We start from the raw sequence: 22514 nt of genomic DNA, 5'->3' as shown, positions 1-22514 counted from the left end.
TCTCCTAAAGTTGGTTTAAGTGGTATCAAAAAAGGAGACCAGCTTTTCATATTTGTAAAATTATCTTCCTAAAATTTAACACAAGAAAAGTTTGTTTCTCTTGATAAACTTGTCTGCTTCCTTCCATAAACAGAATAAAAGAAATAGATTTAACTGGCTTTCCCTTTTTGTTACTTGTTGTTCAAGAAAACTCAGAATCGACCCTTAGCTTAGATTGTTCTGCTACAACTGTCTTTTCCTCTCCACCACTTAGTTCTTACTGGTTAAAGTATATACGTTACTCTTATATTGGACTGTATGTCTACACCACTTGAAATATTTCTGAAATTCAGACTGGACAGAGAGAAATAGAAATAAATTAACATAGTGAAAAAAATATCAGCATGCAATACAATAATTGTAATGACTTGCACACATACTTTATATACTTTGGTATTATCCCTACTTATTGGCCAAATTTTAACCTACAAAATATAAACTGTAAATAAAATATGTGGAATGTAACGGCTCACGTGGAAAAGAATCTGGAAAACAACAGGTAAAAAAAAAAGCTGAAGAGGGTAGGAAGTGGAATGAAAAAAAAATGTGCAATAATTGCATGGTAGAAAAATGTATGTCCAGCCACTGTTGTGCCAAAAATAAGATAAAACGAATAGCATCTTTCTTAGGAAGCTTATACCCTTACAGGGGACTCAAAGCCCATCGGGATAAGTATGTCTGCAGACTCTACCTTCCATCCCCTCTGGGCCCTGCGCCTGCCTTTCTGCTCCCCCAGGCTTCTTTTCCTGCCTATAGCGGCTGCTTTTCCACCTACCCACCAATAACCTCTTTCTCAAAAACCAGAAACAAGAATATAAATATTCCTCAAATGTAAAGTTTTGGAACTAAGCTGTTTATTAAAAATTAAAAATTGATGGTAGGTAATAATAAAAATGAAATGTGCTAAAATTAGTCATATTAAAATTAATTATAAATATTTTAAATGGTATTTTATTCTTACACTTATTAGCTGCTCCTTTTTTAGAAACAGAAATTTCAAGGATCAGTGAAATGCTGGGAAATTGTTTAAAGAAAGCCCTTCTATAAATTCAAGGCACGTGCTGAGTCAAAAGCGCAACTGTGATGGTAAAATGCTAAGCAACCCTATGTTCAACCAGATATACATATAACAAAGTACATTAACCAGTTTCTTGTTTTTATTACCTAGTGAAATAAATTTCAATTTAGAGAAGTGAAACTCAAATATACCAGTATAAACTGATTATTTATAAGAAATCCATTCCTTGTTTATTTATCTTGAATGCTCAGTAAAATGGAATAAAACAAAATATCTTAGAAGTTAATAAGACAAGGATCTTACATAATAAATCAGCCCCCACTTCTACTTAGATTAATTTGAACACTTAATTAGTGGCTAGTGGCCAGAAAACTTTAGAAAGTAAAAGGGGGATGAGAAAGTAATATCATACCAATGCCTAAAGAGCACTTAGGATAAAGTTAAGGCTTTCAAAAACATTCCAGGGTGTAAAATCAAAAGAAAATTTTGGAAGAAATTATTTCGTCGAAGATAACGAGAACAAAGTTTCATATCCTTCTTAATCTAAAGAAAATCTGAGGGTGCCTGGGTGGCTCAGTCATTAAGCATCTGCCTTTGGCTCTGGTCATGATCCCAGGGTCCTGGGATCGAGTCCTACATCAGGCTCCCTGCTCATCGGGGAGCCTGCTTCTCCCTCTCCCTCTTATGTTCCCTCTCTCGCTGTCTCTCTCTCTGTTGAAAAATAAAATCTTTAAAAATAAAGAAAATCTGAGGAACAAGCAAAACTTAAGAAAAATGTGGGGGTTTTTTTAGCCCCAAAACAAGAAAAGCACAATGGCGTGTGAGTGACAGTGGTTTTTCTGATCTGATTAAAAAAAAAAAAAAGAATATGGAAAGTGAAGTGCTCACAGCATCAGCATTCAATAAATATTAAAAGTCACAATGCATGTGCAGACTGACAATCTAGAAATAATTACTAATAGAGACAGAGAAAAATAGCACTGTCATCACTACCCGAAAACACCAAAGAAAATGAGATATGGTGACGAAAGCATATTTTACTCTTCTAAGATAGTAGAGGGTGGTAGAACCATCGAGTACTGGTAAAAACATTAGAAAGTTTCTACAAAAGTCTGCAAAGTAGATTATGGCACTATAAACTACCCACTAAAGTGACTTATTAATGTCCAGAATGAATACCTAGAAACCCAGATCCAACGACAAATTACAGAGAAAACAATCACATGATGTCTGTAGTCCCATTTAAATCAAACTCCACTAGGAAAGAGTCTTCAGTGGTGCTGGCAGGGATTCTAAAGCAGCGGCAGCAATCCATAATAGGCTTCTTAATTTTCTTGTCATTTAAGAATTAAGCCACTTCCAGTTCACACAGATCCTACCAGGTGCACTAAATTGATGTCATTATGAGCTATCAGGAAATACCCACCGAGACCTATACCAACACTGAGAAGTTTTGTTAAACAGCTGTGTGTTTTAATTGATTTGTATTATTTAAAATAGGAACAGTTAAAAGTCAGTTATCGGATGTTATGTAAAAGAGATGCCTAAAGACTCCAGGGAGACTGAGTTCAGAAGAAAGCCAATCACTGGAACTTCACTTGAGCACTTAAGATTATTACTAGAGGAAGCACAATTAAATCATCAGTTTATCAGCCATCATTATAAATCACCAGGCAATATATCAAGCTTCATTATTTAAGACTCCTTAACCAGTGACTTCCTGCATCACTGAGAGTCAAGGCAATTCATTCACCAAAAGGTACCTAAGGAGTTTTGTTTTTTGTTGTGTTTGGGTTTTTTTTTTTTTTTTACCTTGAGAGATTTATGATGGAAATATAATGAAAACTCACTGAAATTAATTACCATATTTTTGCATGTTTTGGACATGATGAAGTCTTCAAAATGAGATTTAAAAAAATGAAATTAATGGTATTTGGGATATGTAAAATATGCATTGCACAGGTTCTTCTTAACTCTACTCCCTGCAAATATATAATCCAGTTCTCACATGCTACTTGGGTGGGATCACATGAGGGACTATAATGAGTTTCCTTCCAACTTTATCCACCCAATCCCATTCATTTACTTGTACCTGGACAGCCTTCCCCAGACATGTGGAATCAGAAAACAAAGACCTCAAAAGTCTGGGTTTCCAAATTTAAAGTGCACAGTTGAGGTGTTAGAAAATATTTGCAGGGAGATATGACACAGGTTGAGCTTTGTATGCAACCCTCTTTTTTAGTCTTCCCACCAACTCTATGTAGATGCTGCCATTACCTTATATGGAAAAATAAGACACACAGAGTTTTTGAAATTTGCCCAAGTTCATACAGCTAGTAAGCGGTGGTGCTCACTCTGTCTGGTTCCAGCACCTTGATAAAGGCTCTGAAACAAAGCAAGCCTCCTTGGAAAATGGAGGGGTAAGTCTGGGCATGAACTGCACAATGTGAATGTGCAACAACTCATGAAACCAAAAAGTAAGAAGCCACCAGAGCTACTTGGGTTGTATCAAAATTAACTCAGGAACCAACTTAAAGAGAATTTAAAAAAAAAATTTTTTTATTTAAATTCAATTTAGATAATAATACACTATATTATTGTGTATTATTAGTTTCAGGGGTAGAATTCAGTGATTCATCAGTTGCATGTAACAGCCAGTGAGCATTATATCAAGTGCCCTCCTTGATGCCTATCACCCAATTACCCCATCCCCCCACCCACTTCCTCTCCAGCAACTCTCAGTTTGTTTCCTGGAGTTAAGAGTCTCTTATGGTTTGCCTCCTTCTCTGTTTTCATTTTATTTTATTTTTCCCTCCCTTCCCCTATGTTCATCTATTTTGTTTCTTAAATTCCATGTATAAGTGAAATCATACGGTATTTGTCTTTCTCTGACTGACTTATTTCACTTAGCGTAATACCCTCTAGTTCCATCCACGTTGTTGCAACAATCAAGCAACAATAAAGATAATCACTATAATGAATTGAAATGCATAAAACATATTATATCCATGAGTCCACAAAGATATATAAGAAAACTTTCTTGGTCACCTTAGGATGCTAGGGAACCAGCTCATTATCTTAAAAGCTAGAACATTTATCCTGCATTTTCTATACAAAGCATACCTCAAGTAACTAAGCTGGTGAGGGAAACTGCTGTTATAAAGCAGTCCAGCTAATAAATAATGAATGATGGAATTAGAACATCACCATTTGCAATCCCTAATGAGTTAATGGATCTAGGCAATAATCATGAATGGCTGCTAACATCACAAAAAAGAACAATAACCAAACATTATTTGCCTCTTGGCAGAAGCATCCAGAATCACCTATGAAGTATTCTTGCCCCCAAAAACAAACCTGAATCTGATCAACCCTCCAGATCTAACTACCAGTTTATGGAAAGCTCAGGGAGGAATACACCATCACTACCACAGAGATACAATTAGGGAAAAAACAAACAAAAAACAGACTACAAACACTACAGGACAAAACAACCTTGTTTCTTCAACAAAAATTTATGAGGAAAAAAACAGAGAAAGGAATGAGAATCTTTATTTCAAAAGTCTTAAGAGATGTTAACCATTTTAATATATAAATCTTATTTGAATCCTGATTCACAGAAACTGTAAAAAAATTTTTTTTAAATTGTGGAAATTTAAGCATCAATTCCTTATTTAATGATTTTAAGAAATTATTTTCAATTTATTGTGATAACAGAGATGTGGGTATGTTTATTGAGAGTCCTTACCTTTTTAAAATTAAACTTTTTGAGATAACTGTAGATTCCACATGCAGTTATAAGAAATATTACAAAAAGATTATTCGTACCCTTCACCAGTTCCCCAATGGTAACGTCCTGCAAAACTATAGTACAATATCACAACCAAGATACTAACATTGATACAGTCAGATACAGGACATTTCCATTGCTACAAGGTTCCCTCTCATGTTGCCTTGTATAGCCACACTCTCTCCCTTCCTACCTACACCTCCTCTAACACCCAACAACCACAAATCACCTCCCTAATTTCAAAAATGTTATTTTAAGTGGAATCATATACTACACAACCTTTTGGGACTGGCTTTTTGTACTCAGAATAATTCTCTGGACACTCATCCAGGTTGTTCAGCGTATCAATAGTTGGTTCCTTTGTATTACTGAATAGTATTCCCTAGCAAGGATGTACCACTTCATTTAATCTCCATGGTCTGAAGGGCATCAAAATTGTTTCCATTTGGACTATTATGGATAAAGCTGCTATAAGCATTGGTATAAAGTCCTTGTTTTTTAAAGATACATACTTAAATTTGTATGGATGAGATATGATGTTTCAGATTTGCTTCTAAAAATTCCAGATAGGGTGAGATACTAAAAAAGTAACATTGGCCATTAGTTCGTAAATGTATTATACTATTAGCTCTACTTTTGTATATGTTTATAATTTTCCATAATATAAAGTTTAAAAACAAGAAGAGAGTAAGAAACAATTACCTATCTGACCACTTCCACACCCACATACATAAACACACACATCTTCAAGTAAAATTGAAGGTATGCTTTCTTATCTCATGACTTTTAATTTGTGCGAAGATCACAGGAGTTCTTTACCTAAAACATAGAGCCCACACCTGCAAGTAATCATTATTGTAACATTCACTGTACCACTTTGGGCAGATCCAACCTAAGCATCTGTTAACTTTCTTTCAGAAGTTCTTTATTAGGCTACAGGGTTGAGATAATAGGTAATGTTGGACAAAAGCAGGTAAGTAATCACCATAATCAAATGTATGAGATTCATTAGTGGCTTGTCGTCAAAAGAGAGGGTTCATGTCTGACATGAACAGGTCCTTATCATCAAGACAAATGCTGAGAGAACAGAAGTGTGATTACTAAAGATGAAGAGCAACAAACTATATGAGCACAATCAAGCCTGAAGATGAAGTGAAATGCATTTTATATTGTGTGAAGGCTGCTTTTGTTTTTAAGCCACTCTGAAGGACAGGATATTATTATCATGTTCAGTCTGCGAGCTAATGGTTCTTTAGGGTAATCTGCAAAATGCTATCTAGTCTATCAGCTCATTCTCCCCTAGTGCTGTATCACAACCTCCCCTTCCCCCAACTGAGGACACTGTTTTTTTTCTCCACGTGCAGTTTTACAAAAATGAAGACCCACTCTCTCAAAGATCTCAAGCAAAGAAGAGCATGTAAATGCCAACCCATTAACTAATCTAGGATTAAAAGCCAAGACCACCAAAGGAGACAATCATAATGACTTTTGAATGCCAAGTAATGCAATGGTGACAAGTGAGTTTCCCTGGCTAGGTCTTCAATGCCCGCACATACACCCTGATGAGCAATTCTAAAGCTTAAACAAAGTTTGTTGTCAAAAGTGGGATAGCTGTCCACAGATCAATTCCCATAAGACAAATCCCAAAGGAACACCTACACGTTCCAGTTGTGTTGTAGTTTGGTTATATCAACCATCTGTCCCATTAAGTGAGCCCCCACACTTGGGTGTTAGAAATAATGCTTTTTGTGATTGGATTTGATCATCACTACTATACTATGTCGGGTAGGAAAAGATGGTCCACTAACTGGCTGTCTACATGACACTTAAGGATCTACAAATTAAAAGATATTAGTCAATTCCTTTAAAAACAATCAAAGTACAGATTGGTTCATTTCGTTGGTTTAGCAACTTAGAAGTTCTATCAATAGAAATCTATTGACAACATCATATTAGGAAACTAAGAAAATACAGTTGAGTACAAAGTCTTGTTCATATGTCAAGTCAGAACAGAGACACATAGAATTAAAACCCAAAATGACATAGATCACCAGGAATTGTGCTATAGACTTGCACTGAGATTAATAACAGCACTGGTAGTGACAGAAAAAGGGAAAGGATAAGAAATGGGATCAAGAACATAATGTAAAATGTAAATGAAAAGAAACAGAGAAAAAAGGCACTAAAGTTAAATGCAGATGTACTTTTGCATGTCTTTGGCATCTATCGTCTGCCTCTAACATTTGCCATCTTCCTTGACTCTTACAATCAAACATTTTCTGGGTCCTGTGGATTCTGACACTACAGTCTACATTATTAGACAGCCTGTGGTCCCTGGCAAGACACTGGAAGTTGAAACTCTTAGCACTCACCTTGGTGCTTAAAGGCTAATCTAAACGCTCTGCATAAAATAAAATGTTCTTGCCAAAAATCTTAATGATGGATTTGCTTATATATCTCATTCTTCTTCTTCAGCACAACCACCCATACCTGGTCTACAGAACTGGGTTGCAGAGGGGGCCATTTCTGTGAGCTGAAGTCGTTTCAAGAAAGGAACATGAGAGAAAAAAAAGGAAATACAAAGACAGAACAAAGGCAACAGGGAAGACAAGTCTGGAAAGAATTCCAAGAACAAACTACACAGGATAGCTTCTGGGAAATGAACAGCCATGTTTGGCAGGAGCTGAGACTGTGTACAGCAGAGTACAAGATAAGCTTGAAAGGGCAGGCTGGAGCCAGGGAGTGGCAACCACTGGAGCCCAGGTGAGGCATTTAGACCACATGCCATTGGCCTTTGGACAGCTATGCAGGTTTGTGCATAGGCAACATATGCACACGGTGGTTAGGAGGATGTGACTGATGATGGATGCAGGGAGGAAGGAGCAGACCAGAGTTGTGAAGCCTTACTAACGGTTTCAGGTAAGGCTAGAGGACTTGATCTAAGAGGGTGATGGTGGGAAGGGAAAGGAAAGGAAAGGATTAACTTGAGGGGCTGTGTGAAATATGCATGTACTTAAACCTAGTTTTGTCCTTAATTAGAACCTAGAAAATGGTCATTTGCAGTCACTGTCAAAGAACTACTTACAAGATGCTAAGGATTCTTACGTTGATTGGGAGGTAAACTGTCATTATTATGATCAAACACATAAGAGGGCATAAAAATTCTAATGGCTGATAAAATCATTTTTAAAGGAAGCTTTGATTAAGCTTAACAGAGGCTGGGAAAAGATAAGATTTTTGATATAAGTAAAAATTATTTTTAAGGAAACCATGATTGGTTGCAAGGTGATGAGTATTTTTAAATTTCTAAAATAATTAACTGCTGATTTTAGCAAGGCAGTAATAATGACTTAATGATTGACAGATCTATTTTTCCCTACTTTTGCAAATCTACTTTTTATATCTACTTTTGCAGATGTATTTTCTCTCCTTTTTTCAGATCACTATTGCAAACATATTATTAATCAAAAGTTAATTTTTTTGCAAATGTACCTATAAGCAAAACTCTGAAGCATTGTAGGTGATACAAGCTAAATCATGTACTTCTTAGTGAATATGCCAACTTAGTTACTATTCTCATTACTTAATACATTTTTATTGAGCCCTCACTATATGATAAGTACTGTACCAATGCTGGGTGTACAATACAGACAAAAAAGAAGTGCCTGGGTGGCACGGTCAGTTAAGCACCTGACTCTTGGTTTCGGCTCAGGTCATGATCTCAGGGTCGTGATATCAAGCTCAGTGCAAAGTCTGCTTGAGATTCTCTCTCCCCCTCTCTCCCCCCACCAACTCATGCTCTCTCTCTAAAATAAATAAATAAGAAAACAAGGTTCTGCCCACATGGGAATGCATAGTACATGACAAAGAAAGACATTAATTAAAAAAAAACTATCCAAATATATAATTTAAAATTGTGATAAGCACTATAAAGGAAAACTACAGCTTGCCTTGAGAGCTTATAACAGGGAGGAGAAACCAACTCTGGGTCTGAGGTGTTTTAAAGGAAACTGTCTTTGAACTGAAATCTGTAAGGATGCAGAGGAATGAAACAGGAAAAAAGAGTAGAGGAGAGAACTAGAAGAAAAGATGAGCAGAGGGAAAGAATCACATATAATAAAATAAAAGTACCCTCTAACCTGTTGGGTAATGGTGTCCCATGGCTCCTGCAGCAGCCGTGTCTTATAACACTCATGGATTCCTTCCCATATGTCCTTCAGAGCTAAAGGTCTTCCATCTGCAAAAGTGCATGGCAAAAACCATCAGTCAGTAATCCATTTGACACAATGATGTTTGGTGTTTATCTGAAACTACTAGAAGAATGTTATGATTTTTTTTTTAAATCTTTGCTAGTACACATATTACTTATATATCAAAAGAGTGCCATATGAATTACTGTTTTCTTCCTGAGGGAAATTTAAACATTCAAGCTTCTCTCCTTTGTAACCATCTAGCAGTTAAATTATCTGCTCATTCACTGCCTGTAGGAATTGCACAAAATAAATAAAATCCAAGTGTATTTGAGAACTGATAGCTGCAAGCACAGGCGAAGGACCAGGCAGGCAGACTTTCACACGCACAAGCGTGCACTATGAATACCTCTGAAGTCTTACTACTTCCTTGAGTTCTTAAACCAAAGATGTACACGTTTCTTTCCCTCTCTCATCTATCTGTATGTTCAAATCACTCTGTTGAGTACCATGGGGAATAGAAAAAAGGAAAGCACACAGTTCCTCCTGGTAAGAAGCCTACCATCTACGAGGGAAACTACGACAAGTATATCAATAGTACACTAATACTAAAATACTAGGTAAAGAGTTGTTGTTGCCAAGAGGAAAACTTCAGTTCTCCGACAGTACAGAGGAGGGAGACTTTAACATCCAGCGTTTGTGGCAGATGGAGAAAGGGAATTGTTAAGGGTGGAAGGACATGAGAAGGAATTGGCATGAAGAGATTAGGGAAGGGGATGTATTAGTCACTATTATTCTAGTGAATAATAATTCTTTTTCTTTCTTTAAACAATTCAACAATTCACTTATATTTATAACAAACACAACAATTCACCTATATTCATAACAATCCAAACAATATATTTTATGAAGACCACTATGGCACTAGAAGAGAAATAGGTACTTAAATTTGTAAAATAAAGTAGAAAGAAGAAATTACCTAAAGACTTTGAAACCACACACTGCTGGACAGCAGGTATCTTACTACTAGAATTTAATGCTACTTGGCCCAAAGCTATCAAGTCCTCAGAACTTAGGGTTGTGCCCCCTTAGGCAAGTGGACAATAGCATTTAAAGAAAGCTCATCACGGGCGGCTGGGTGGCTCAGTCAGTTGAGTGTCTGCCTTCAGCTCAGGACATGATCCCAGGGTCCTGGGTCAGAGTCCCACATTGGGCTCCCTCTCTCAGTATCTCTCTCTCTCAAATAAATAAATAAAATCTTAAAAAAAAGAAAAAAAAAAAAAAACTATAACACTCTCACTCCTGGGAGCTTTTTTAAAAAAAAAGTAAAGAAAGAAAGCTCATCAGTATATCAAATCCTTAGACCCAAAGAAGTACTTGGTCATCAAGTGCAATAAAACTTGGGGAAATAATCTACCCCAACCCCGAACCCCCCCACCACCAAGCAAAAGGTATTGTACTCAGATTCATGGAGTTTAAGTAGAGATGTAGACTGTAGGAAAAGAGCACTGGACTTGGAGCCCAGGCTGAATTTGAATTCTGGTGTCAGCACTTAACTCTCTACGTGACTGCAAGTTATTTGGCTTTTACCTGTAAATGAGCATAATTATCCTTCTCAAATCCTATTCATGTGAATGGGCTTGCATCAGTGAATACACCCAGGACTGTGCCAGGCACACAGTCAGAGCTTAATATCTAGTAGGTATTTCCTCCCAGCCCCCACTGCACCACTTCAGTACTTCCCATACTATAAAGCTAAAGGATTCACTTACAGACCACTATTTCTTAGAATTTTCTCAAGTTTCTACACCATGCACATTGTGTTTGATGATATAATATACTAATACCAGAGGCAGGGCATTTCTCATGTTTGACCAGAAAAGTTGAACTTTTCCTCAACCTTTATTTTCAATAAATAGCAATAGAATATTTTGATACATTTTCAATAAGTATCTTCATCTTGGCATTTATCTGGCGGCAGGAGACCATTATCTTGTGATAAATAGTTTTATTCCACTGACATTTCCATGTCTGTAAAATGAACAAGATTTATTCATCCAATTAACATTTGAATGTCATGTTTAGGTACAAGTTAAAAACAAGCTGCCTTCAGTATCTGTGTTATATTGTTTTCTGAACACATTTACAGAGCAGGGCCAAACTTTGCCCTTAAGATAAGCACTACATATCTTCAAACTACGCACACGTGTGTGTGTGTGTGTGTGTGTGTGTGTGTGTATACTGATGTTGGAAGAGGGGAGTAGGGTCTTAAGTACTTCAATGTCAAATGGTAAACCAAATAATCAAATTATAAAAAGATGACATGCTTTTAAAATAATTTTCAGATGTCGAAGTTATAAGAAATCAAGTTGTAGGATAATAAAATGTTAGAGCTGGTATAATTAAGTCAACCAAGGTCTTGGGAAACATACATCAGCCAAACATACATCAGGCAAAATTATGCAGCCAGTTCATGACTCAGGAATTCAAGTCTCAAGTGACCTTCCTGCCATCCCCGGCAACCTCTGGGGACGGGTCTCAGTACCCTTCCCGCCATTCCCTGCAGCCTCTGAGGGCAGAGACTGCCCCTATCCTTTCACTACTGCAGCCCCACAGTGTAGTTCCAAGCCCCAATCACACATTGCAAATGCTTTATAAATATTTACTGAGTAAATGATAAATGAAAGGACACCCTCCTTAACTTTATTTCCTCTAAGACAGAGAAAGGCTTTGCAGACTTAGAGAAGAATGCTGGGTTTAATATCTGGCCATCAATAATGATTTTAATTTTACTCCTTAAAATATTTCAGCCTACAATCTGAGGATGGAGTAAGTGGTTCGGATATTACCACTGTCAAAACCCCGCATACCCTACTGGAACCATTCATACAAAATGCAATAATCAGCAGCTACCAACAATGTGGAAAGACCCAGAACAAATGTAACAGAATATTTTCATCAGATTTGATGCTACGATTGAGGGTGTGTGACATATGTTTTCAGAGAACCTCAGATTTACAGGAAAACAATTAACATCTTACAATACAGGAATTAAAACAATGATCTGGTCAACTTAGAAATAACAGATAATTACAGAGTTAAAAATATTAAGTTCAAACATAAAAAGATGCATCATGCTCCTACATGCATGTTTGTAAGAGGGCTACCCACTTTCTAGAAAGAGAAGAGTGTTTTCTAAGTGAATAGATGTGACTGTATTCTCTAATGCATTTACAGACTGTTTAAAAATGCATGTATTAATGATGATCAAATGAGCACTTGTGCAAGCTACTTTGACAAGAGTGCCAATCTCTCCAGCTTCTGCTGACCATCTACACTGCAGACGATCTGGCTAATATAGCTTTTTCTCTCACATACAGATATGACAATAATGACTGTGATGTGGGTTCTTTTCTCTAAGCCTTTATCATCAACTTGCCCAGTCAACGCTCATGCCTTCATGATCAAAGACATACAAAAATTAGTTTTGTGATCTTTTATGCTAAAACAAAAAATTTTGACCGAATCAGCAATTTCTCCAAAACAATGTCATACACTACTGACACACAAAATATATTCAAAATATGATTGTTATTCTAATTATTTCAAAACCAAATGGAGCCTTCATTAATTCCACTGAAACCATTAAACAGAGACCATCAAATATATTTCAAAAATCACGTCATAAAAGTAGAGCTTAAATATTGCAGAAACTTGAAGAACTTTGTGATTTTGAATCTATTTATGAAAACCGAAGACCCAAAATTTTAACTTAAAATACATTGTCGGCATAAACAAATACTTGGTTAAGCTCATGAAACACATTATTATGTACCTTCATGTTCAGTTGAAGGTATCTTCAATCAGAAACTTTAAGCCCTGTTAAGAGGGTCTATTCTTTTCTGTCTGGCCTCAGTCAGAGGTGACATAAGCATACTCAATCAACAACTCCCTAGTTTTGGACCCAAGATATTCAATAGCACCAATTTTAACATACTTAGAAATCTCATTAATCACACTGAGGCTGAGAAGCTCAGTAAAATCCCCTGCATACTTGAAAAATTGAATCAGAAGCTGAAATAATTTCAGCAGCAACCCACAAAGTAAGCATGGTAAATTAAGGCCATTTATTGAACAAATGTTTATTGAATGCCTACTGTGTGCCTTTATCTCTTGGAATGATGATACACATTTGAGCTAAAGGAATATTCTGTCAGCAACCTAGAATGTCAATGATAAAAGAAGAAGAGACATTGGATGAAAAATAGAATAATTAAAAAGTACAATCTTTAGCAACTGCCAGTAGCATTTAACAATTTTCATATAAAATCTCTCAATTGAATAATAACCTACATGTCAAGTAATCTATATATTACTCAAAATGTGCAGCTCTCTAAATTAAATTTCTCAGGGCTATTAGTTTTCATGAATCAAATAATAGCATGAGAGATTTCACTGGTACCACCTAACTCTAGTGCAAGCATGCTGAAGTCACCTTTATCCTATTGTGCATGGTTTCACTAAAATTTCGTAAGTCCTAAAATGAAGATTACAGAGAATATACCTTATTTACAGTAAGTTTAAGAATAATGTTCTGAATGTGGTCACTAGAAATAAAAAGGAGAGGGTGGCTTATTCACAATGAAACATGGCGTTATTCAATATATTGTCTTCAAGAGAGCTTTGAAGGATATAAAAATTCATGTCATACTCCACGGTAAGGCAGAGATGATGCTCCACCAAAGGGGAAAATTCATTTTTGCTTCAGTGAGAAAACTGCATTGTGATATGAAATGAGTGTTAATTGTTCATGTACATTTGTATCAGTTACTATGCTGCCTAATTCTGTAATTTTTATTTATCCCTACATTTTTAGCACTTTACATCTTTATTAATCTCAGGAAATCTGAATGAAAATTCCAAAAATACAGATTATGGCAACTTCTCTTGACTTATGTATGACATTGGTTAACTTGTATGTTTCCTGAATTTTGGTTACTGTATCATGCAGTAAAAAAAAAAAAAAAATGGGCTAAAGAGTTGAATCTCAAGCCCATAGTTTTCTATGCACCTCTGAATAAATCATTTAACCCCATCAAGCACTCAGTTTTTATGTACGTGCACAAGGATAACAGCTCCTACCTTACGCTGTTATTGTGAGGCTCAAAATACATAACACAGCTAGCATTACTGAGAAGTACTATATGCCAAGCCCCATTTCATATATTAGTTCACAAACCTCAAAACTCTATTAAGTAGGTATTACTACTACAATTATTATTATTACTTCAATTTTTTTTTCAGATGAAAGAAAAGAAAACAAAAAGTTCAATAACTGTCCCCAAGCACATGCAGTTAGTTAGTAGCACACCTAGGAATCAGAAGCAAGGCTTTCTGGCTCCAGACCCTGCACTTTCACCACTACACTCAACCTCTCTGTACCCAGGAGCTCTCGGCAAACCATTTAAAACAATGCACACATATTAGCTGTGCTGTTGTTGTCGTCACTAGTAGTCTCCACCAACACTGCCTAACCAAGGAGTATCCAGAATTTTGCCTTTTCCTGGGTTTCTTACTAGGCTGACCTGCCCTTTTGCTCAGCACCGCCTGGACAAATCCCAAGTCCAGCCACGGTCTCTCTTGATCACTCCAGCTCAAGATAATCTCTGTTCTCTGAGCCATGGTAGCAGTTTTGTTCCCCAGCTTTACTGAGATAAAATGGACATATAATATTGTGTAAATTTAAATGTTGTGTAAAATTAATACAACATGATTTGATACATGTATCTTACTAGGAAATGTTTACCACAAAATGTTATCACACCCATCACCTCACATAGTTACCATTTTGTGTGTGTGTGTGTGTGTGTGTGTGTGTGGTCGGAACATTTAAAATCTACTTAGTAACTTTTAAGCGTGCCATACGGTATTGTTAACTACAGACATCATGCTGTACATTAGATCCCCAGAACTTACTCATCTTATAAATGAAAATCTGTACCCTTTGACCAACATTTCCTCATTTCCCCTATTGCCCAGTCCTTGGCAACCACCAATCTACTTTGCCTGGCAGCAATTTTTGCCTCTGTTAGGGCTCCTAATATATTCTACTTGTTACAGTGATTTGTTTCCCTCATTAGACAGTATGCCCCTTGAAGGCATCAACCATCTCTGATTTCCTTTATTCATGTCTGTATCCCACAGATATCTTCATGCCTTGTGCATAAATATTTTCCAATGGTTGGATATATGAACATTCAACATTATTTCTACAGCAAATAGCACAATTATTACTAAGAATAAAGACTGAACAATCATGATAAAAAATCATGACTTATATTTTTAAAAACCCATACATATATAAATCTATAGTATCGAGTAGCTGAAGACATAGTGGATGTTTGATTTTTCAGTATATCCATACATACTTCCAATTTGGGAGAGAAATTCCAAAATAAGTAGAAGGCAAAGCCCCATTTTCACCACTAAAGCCAAAGGGAGGTAGACATTCCTTAATCTTGTCATTCTAATGAATTCAGTTGCCTCTAAGTTCTACGTTTCCAATAAGTCCTTTTCTACTTATTATGGTCAGATCCAGTTATTAGGGGCCCCTAATATATGGACTTAAAGAAGGAGAAAAGCAGTAACCTAGTTTCAAGTTGAGCAGTGATATTTTTCAGATTTGGAAAATAGGCTAATGAGTTTCTGTACTGTGCACATAGTAGGCACTCATGTTTTAATGGATGTTTCTATTTTTTAAGATTTTATTTATTTATTTATTTAAAAGATTTTTATTTATTTATTTATTTGACAGAGAGACAGCGAGAGAGGGAACACAAGCAGGGGGAGTGGGAGAGGGAGAAGCAGGCTTCCCGCTGAACAGGGAGCTGGATGTGGGGCTTGATCCCAGGATCCCAGGATCATAAGCAGAGCCGAAGGCAAACGCTCAGCTCAACAACTGAGCCAGCCAGGCGCCCCATGGATATTTCAAATAGGTACCATTTTGCCAAGAGTAAGCAAAGAAATGTTTCTTCCTTATGGAACACAACACAAACATTCATCTATCCAGGAAAGTTAAAATATAGTCTCTCTCAGGTAAGAAAATAAATTACCTTCTCATGTCCTCTTCCTGGCCTTGGATCCACTTAAAATCTGTTGCTTTTTGTATCTATGGTATTTTGCACTAATACAGGTTAGAATAAACCTTTTGGCTAATTAGTTCTCCCTGTAGTTTTGTTGCACATTTCTCTAGCATTTTTCTCTTTAAAACATTTTTAAACTAGGGCTTGATTTTTCAATGGGATTCTATTCCCATCGTATGTTTTAATCAAGCATCCTAACTCCCCAGACTATTTCAAACATTTACATGGTTCAACAAATAATTCTTGTTAAATTTCCTCTATTGTTTGATTTTTCAATTTGAGTATCTTTGTATTAGTTAATTTTTCATTATTTTTCTTAATAACTTTCACTGTTTGCTCTTAAATTTGATTTCAATCCATTGAATCTCTTTTTAATGTATCAAAATTCATGTTCCATTCCATTATCATAGCTTTATAACTTTATATAAGAATACATGGCATATATGAACTTTCCTAAAGATTCTCTAGGATCAAATAAATTAAATTAAATTATCTGTCAAATCATTTTCTATATTCTGCTCATTGTAATAATTAACGAGAATCATTTTTGCCTCAATCTTTAAGAACCTCTCCAATCCACCTTTTTCTTTCCTTTTCAACAAACTGCCTTACCTCTCACTTTGCTGGCAACCACTTCCAACCCATTATCTCTTTCATAATTTGATCTCAACATATCTTTCCAAATATTTCTTCCACAGTTCATCTTAAGGAAACCTTTACTTCAAACTGGCCTCTCACTGTTCCCCAAATATGCCATACTCTCTCCAGCCCTACAGCTTGGCACTCACCCTCCTCCTCTTCTCCAATGCTTTTTCCAACCTCTTCAGAAAAGCCAACCTGTCCTTCCCTTGCAAGCTGTGGACAGAGCTGTGGATACTTTACTTTTATTCTCCAACTTCCTCCAACTCCATCTTTCTGTTTTCCTGTTATTCTCTTCTAAGCACTCCAAAGACATCCTCTTGTTCCAGACCACGTTGAACAAGGCTCTTCTTCCTTCTCCTTGATGATTTACACACTGCTCTAAGTCTAAACTTTCCATTATTCTTCCTTTATGCTGGCCTTTATCGTGGTTTGCCTTTGAGAGATAATTATTCCTTGGCTATTTCTTTCTCCCTGTTCCTCCATGAGGATCCTTTAGGCATATAACAAGTGGACAAATCTTCCACATGAAATATCTGGGTTACATTTTTAATTCTATACTCTTACTCCCCGGGCCAATAATAGAATGGATCTCCAGAAAGAACATTCAGTTGCTGAATGGAAGAAATGTTTCCTTCCCTATTCAAAAGCAGCCCTTCTGACTAATTAAAGAAATATGTCAAAACAGTTCCCAAGAAGAACCCATATGTCAGCCAAAGAATTAAATATTTTGAAAATGAGAAGAACCATTTGGTCTATTTTTCAATAGAAATTGAGAACAAATGAAAAGAAGAAAGACAGGGCAGGAATAAATCAGAATTCAAATTGAAATAAATATAGAAATCTCTAGTTGTCATGAAAGGGAAAACTATGTAAGCTTAGGACTCTGGTGAAGCCCTAAGACATTATGTATATAGCTAAGGTTTTTCACTACATTTCTAACACTTGCCACCAGCTTTTGACCAAAACCAAGTCCTCAAAAAGGAAAAATGGGACATAAAAAGGTGCTGGAATGATGGGCAATACACAAAGCCTTTAGCATGATACAAATACTTCTTTAAAACAGTGTGCTTCAAAAATAGTTGGGGGGGGAGTGGAAACAGTGAGCACTGAAGATGGCAGTGTTTTGTGAGAATGGAATTCATAAACTACAAAGCACTATTTGAATATAGGCTATTTATTACTACTTGACAGGAATGTAGTTACTTACCTCTTACCCACCGCTGGGTAACAAATGGTATTAAGTGTGTCCCACTACTTCTTCCAAACTTCAAATGGTAAAAGTAGTTAGGAAAAAAAAGAATACTGGGAAGGACTTTTTCTCTTTTTAAATCCATGTTACCCTCGAGAGAACTGGGCTCCTAAATGTCCAAGTAGTAGGAATGAGAGGTACTCAGCAGCAGAATGCTGCGGCAATTTGGCTGTTTCCGCCTTCAAGGATCGAATAAAAATATGTGTTTATAGAAGTGGGGCAGCTGCTCAGCTAGTTTGGATGCCCACCCTTTGAGTACTCAAGACTTGCCATTTTCCTTAGTCAACTACTTCTGTAGTCTCTAAGAAGTATCAAACTGGAGAGTAAAAGTATAAAGATGTTTTGGGTCCTGAGCTTCCTGGAGACAACAGCATCACTCTCTTCCTTATAATCCATCAGAGCAGTTCAAATAAGGCCCCATCACACTGTTTCCATCTTTGGGTTGTATGCAGAAATGGTTAGAAATTCCTCATCATTGGTTCATTCAATAAATACTTGTTGATACTATATCACAGCAGATCCTGTGGGTGTCAAAATGAGTAAGACAAATAACAAATGTCACATATGTATTACACACACACACACACACACACACACACTACCATGAATAAGCTTATCACTTTGTAGGTTATAGGTACTCGCTATTAATTTCCTTCCTCCATCTTTTCACCTTACAGCTCCATTTTCTCGCTTACCATTTTATAGGGGACAAGCAAACAAATAATTCTCTTATAGTGAAACTTGTGATATTATATATGACATGATGTGAAATGATGTGGTGTGATGTGATATGATATGGAAGTGACAAGAGCAAGTGCCATGTTAGCTGAGTCCTGGCAATAGTAGGCCTGGTGGACACAGACCAATACAGAGGAATAAGAAGTAATCACAATTCAATGGATTTGCATTTCAAGAAACACAGTAAATATTTCTTCTGGAATCTAAACCAGTTGATAAAAGAAAAGGTCATGTCACTTAAATGCGAATTACTACTATTAATTGCTTTACTTAAAAAAAAAGGTAACAAGAAAAATCAGAGCAGAGCAGAGAAACTAAATTTTACTAACAATCAAATGCAAAAGAAATTCTAAATATCTGTCCAAAACAGGGCTAAGAGAACTATTTCTGAAGCAACAAAAAAGACCCCTGAGCAAGAAATTTTTATAATCATCCTCTTTCTAGGTCGGAACTCTGTTAGAATGAGACAAAGAAAAATCTGGACCTGGAATAAGAGGAAGACGGTAGGAATCCACTCACCACACTGACAGAGATCTGTTTAACAGATGGAGGGCCAGAGTAATCAGATACCGCAGAAAAAGGGAATGGATTAAGGGGAATAAATGAAAAATTATGACTCCAGAGTAAAGGGCGAAACATTTTAGAACATCCACTAGGCTAACTTAGTAGAAAAGAGAAAAGAAATTCTTAGAATATGATAAAGGAAAGAACCATTTTTCATGTTCCTCCACAAGAAAACATTCAGTATGCTTTGAAAAATTAAATTAGATATTTTAATTTACCTGCGTAAATACTAAATGAATTCTGGAATTTAAAAAAGTCCCTAGTGCTCATTCCACACCACACAGAATGGGGAGGGAGGAACAAGGAAAGCTGCCATGTAAAATAAATGACTTGTTGGGGTTTTCTTTTATTAACCATAAATAAAGGGTGTCTTACAAGTATATAGATAGGATCCAAGAAAGCAAGTGCGGTATTTGTTTGGTTTGTTGTTTTTTTTTTTTTTTTTAAGGAACAGAAAGCCATCATAAAGAAAAGATCTCAGGAAGTCTACAAATTTCGTTAAAATATAATTGGACTTGCAGGAACAATCACTGTGCTGTACTGTAAGGGGAGCTGTTGGCACATAAGAGCAAAGTACACGAATGAGCTCATCCACCAGCCTCGGCAAGACCCACTTCCAGCTAGAAGCAGTCATGTTTCAACACCTCCGATTCCCTAATGCTGACAAGCTAAACAACTTGTTTTGTCTCTGGGAGCTCTTCTCTGGTGATTAACTGCTTATGGTGAATACTAATTATAGGAAAGTACAGTATTGAAGAAGTAGTGTCCTATTTCCTTTACCTACAGCCTCGATGCGTCTTCAAATCTAGAAAGGTACTAGGTAGAGCCACTGCAAGCCAAAACCAAGAAAAGTATTTCCCCTCCCCCATGGTAAATAAATGTATCCCCTTCTACTTTTGAGGATAACAGAGTTCACTGACAATAAACCCCCTTAACCTCTGGGCTCCAAACTGAAGAGAATTAAAACAATAAAGTGAGTGTTTTAAAGGCCTATAATACGGATAAATCTGCAGCAAGAGTTTATGAATTAGTAACTATCAGTGTCCTCAATTCCCCATGTCCCATGTTGAAAATTTACCCCAAATTGTCAGTTCTTAGGAACTGCACCTCAGATTAAAATCTTCTCACCAGGGAGTCTATGAGAATTTGTTCTTGTGTTTTAAATCCTAAGTGCTTGTTAAACCGCCAACACTGCAAAATTAGAGACCATTAAACAATATAAGGCAGCAAGTGATTAAATCTACCAAATACACATTCAAAGTAGCTTAAGCTACTTTTTAATTAAAAATAAAATATCACTGGCTAAATTCAGATGTCTTAGCTACCCAGAAAAAGTTAGAAGGCTGTTCAAAATGCAAATGCTGCTGATAAGGCCAGAGAGCAAAGGAGAAACAGGGTAGGGAGTGGGCTGGGGAGGCAGCTCCTCTCGTCCTGAGCCCAGGGAGACAGGGCCTTGCAATGCTGACCCGGTTTAGTCAGAGGAAGAGAAGAGGGGAGTCATTGCCGCACTACTGGGTGAGAACTCCATGTGGCTGCTGATTGAATAAGCTTTATTAGCCAAGGCCTCAGAGGAGACAGGGTGTTCCACCTTCTTGGCAAGGGGAATGAGTTGAGTAACAGCATGGCAGGAAGCTACGGCACTGGAGATGTATAGATGGCCGAAGGAAATGTTCATGCTATTTTTAAATATAGCTTGAACTACTCGATAAACCATTCTTGAAATAATTATTAGCATTTGGGGAAGGAAACATGGGGGCTTTTGAGTTAACAGAATCGCTTAAGAGTGAAAGACATTTTTACTGTAAAGTTAGAAGTACATAAACATTGTAGCTTTATATTGTTCCTACTTGTTTAAGGAAAAGAAAAAGGGCCAGGGGCTTAGTCAACGTCGGGCAGGAGGCCAAGAATCTGAAGATCAGACTTAAGGCTGGGATGATATCATTCACTCTGAAGTCTTGATACTCTTTCTAAAGCATGAGAAAATTTACTGGTAAAACCTTACCTCACCCACAGTTTTCTTATTTTTAACTCTATTTTTTTTTTCTCTCAAGAATAATTTTCTAAATCTGCTTTCTGCCTTATATGTAAATGTTATGAATTTACATCTAGCAGGCGACATGGTCTTACCTAAAAAGCTTGCCCTAAAGTAAAGCACAGGCACTTGGTAGCTACAGGAGTATAAGACATGATACTCATATTTAATCACTTCGCTTCCCGTTGTGGTCTCAGTCACTTCAAAATCATCCAGGGGTAGCTCTAAAGCCTCCTGAAAACAAAAACAAAATGTGTGTGTCAATAAAAAAAAAAAAAGTACATTAACACAGAAAGGGAAAGAGGAGGTTTTCTTCTGGCAAAATAAGAGTTAAATATAGCACTATGAGGTAAGGAAAAGGGAGTTTCCAACATTAATGTTTAATGTTTGAGTCCTGGGTAAATAGTAAAACCAGAAAACATTAGCATTAAGTAATTCCAGATTGTTTTTGAGAGACAAAGCAGCTCTGGGTAAAGAAACAGGAAGGAAAAAAAAAAAGCAAAGATCTATTGCAACAGCAACTCCGAAAAATCTTTACTATACAATTTTAGCAACAAGATGATGGCTATACAAGCTACCTTCTTCCCTACCTGTGAAAGCTAAAAACATCCTAACAATTGAACAAGAGGCTGTGAAATGTCCCTAAAGATTCTATTGTACTTGCCAAAAGATGATTCATTGTGTGCTGAACAATTCCCAGTTCCATTTTGAATAAGAAAGTTACTTTGCAAGAGGTTGAGTTTGTTAGGTACATTTCAAAACCTGAGGTGAGTCTGTTTTCTTTATTATTGTGCTATCTGTGGCATATTTCTACAATAAATCTTGATATTTACAATAGAATAGATGGCAAATATTAATGCCAACTTAAACACGGTTTTTGTAAGCAAAGATGGTTATAGCCAGCTCACTTCCCACTAATCATTCTTTACTGAGGAACTTTTTAAAAATTATTTGTGGGTGTTTCTGAGGAATTTATCTTAATGTTTGGGAGCAATTAATTGGACATGTTGAGTCAGAATCTGGTTCCATCCACACTCATTTATTTGGGTTGATTTGGGTTGAAGAATTTCCTTTGAAATTAAATTAGTAAAACGAAAGAAGGTTGGTTTG

The 22514-nt window shown here is 36.5% G+C and overlaps 1 protein-coding gene across 6 annotated transcripts in view; it reads right to left on the bottom strand.

The window, feature by feature from the left end:
- Positions 1 to 22514, bottom strand: part of ATP6AP1L (ATPase H+ transporting accessory protein 1 like) — a 286142-nt gene that overhangs the window by 114330 nt on the left and 149298 nt on the right. For 5 of the 6 annotated variants that reach the window (XM_027605199.2, XM_027605195.2, XM_027605194.2 and 2 more), the window contains exons 4-5: positions 21500 to 21638; positions 8987 to 9084 (exon numbers count right to left, since the gene is read on the bottom strand). In XM_027605199.2, coding sequence (XP_027461000.1) covers positions 8987 to 9084; positions 21500 to 21638 — 237 coding nt within the window. Of the gene's footprint in view, positions 1 to 8986; positions 9085 to 18028; positions 18592 to 21499; positions 21639 to 22514 lie in introns of all 6 variants that reach the window. The other variant, XM_027605200.2, reaches the window with a different exon arrangement.

This window comes from Zalophus californianus, chromosome 5 (assembly GCF_009762305.2).
Source record: "Zalophus californianus isolate mZalCal1 chromosome 5, mZalCal1.pri.v2, whole genome shotgun sequence".
Taxonomy (NCBI): Eukaryota; Metazoa; Chordata; class Mammalia; order Carnivora; family Otariidae; genus Zalophus; species Zalophus californianus.
The sequence above is the reverse complement of the archived record's forward strand: the minus strand, read 5'-3'. Positions and strand labels throughout refer to the sequence as shown.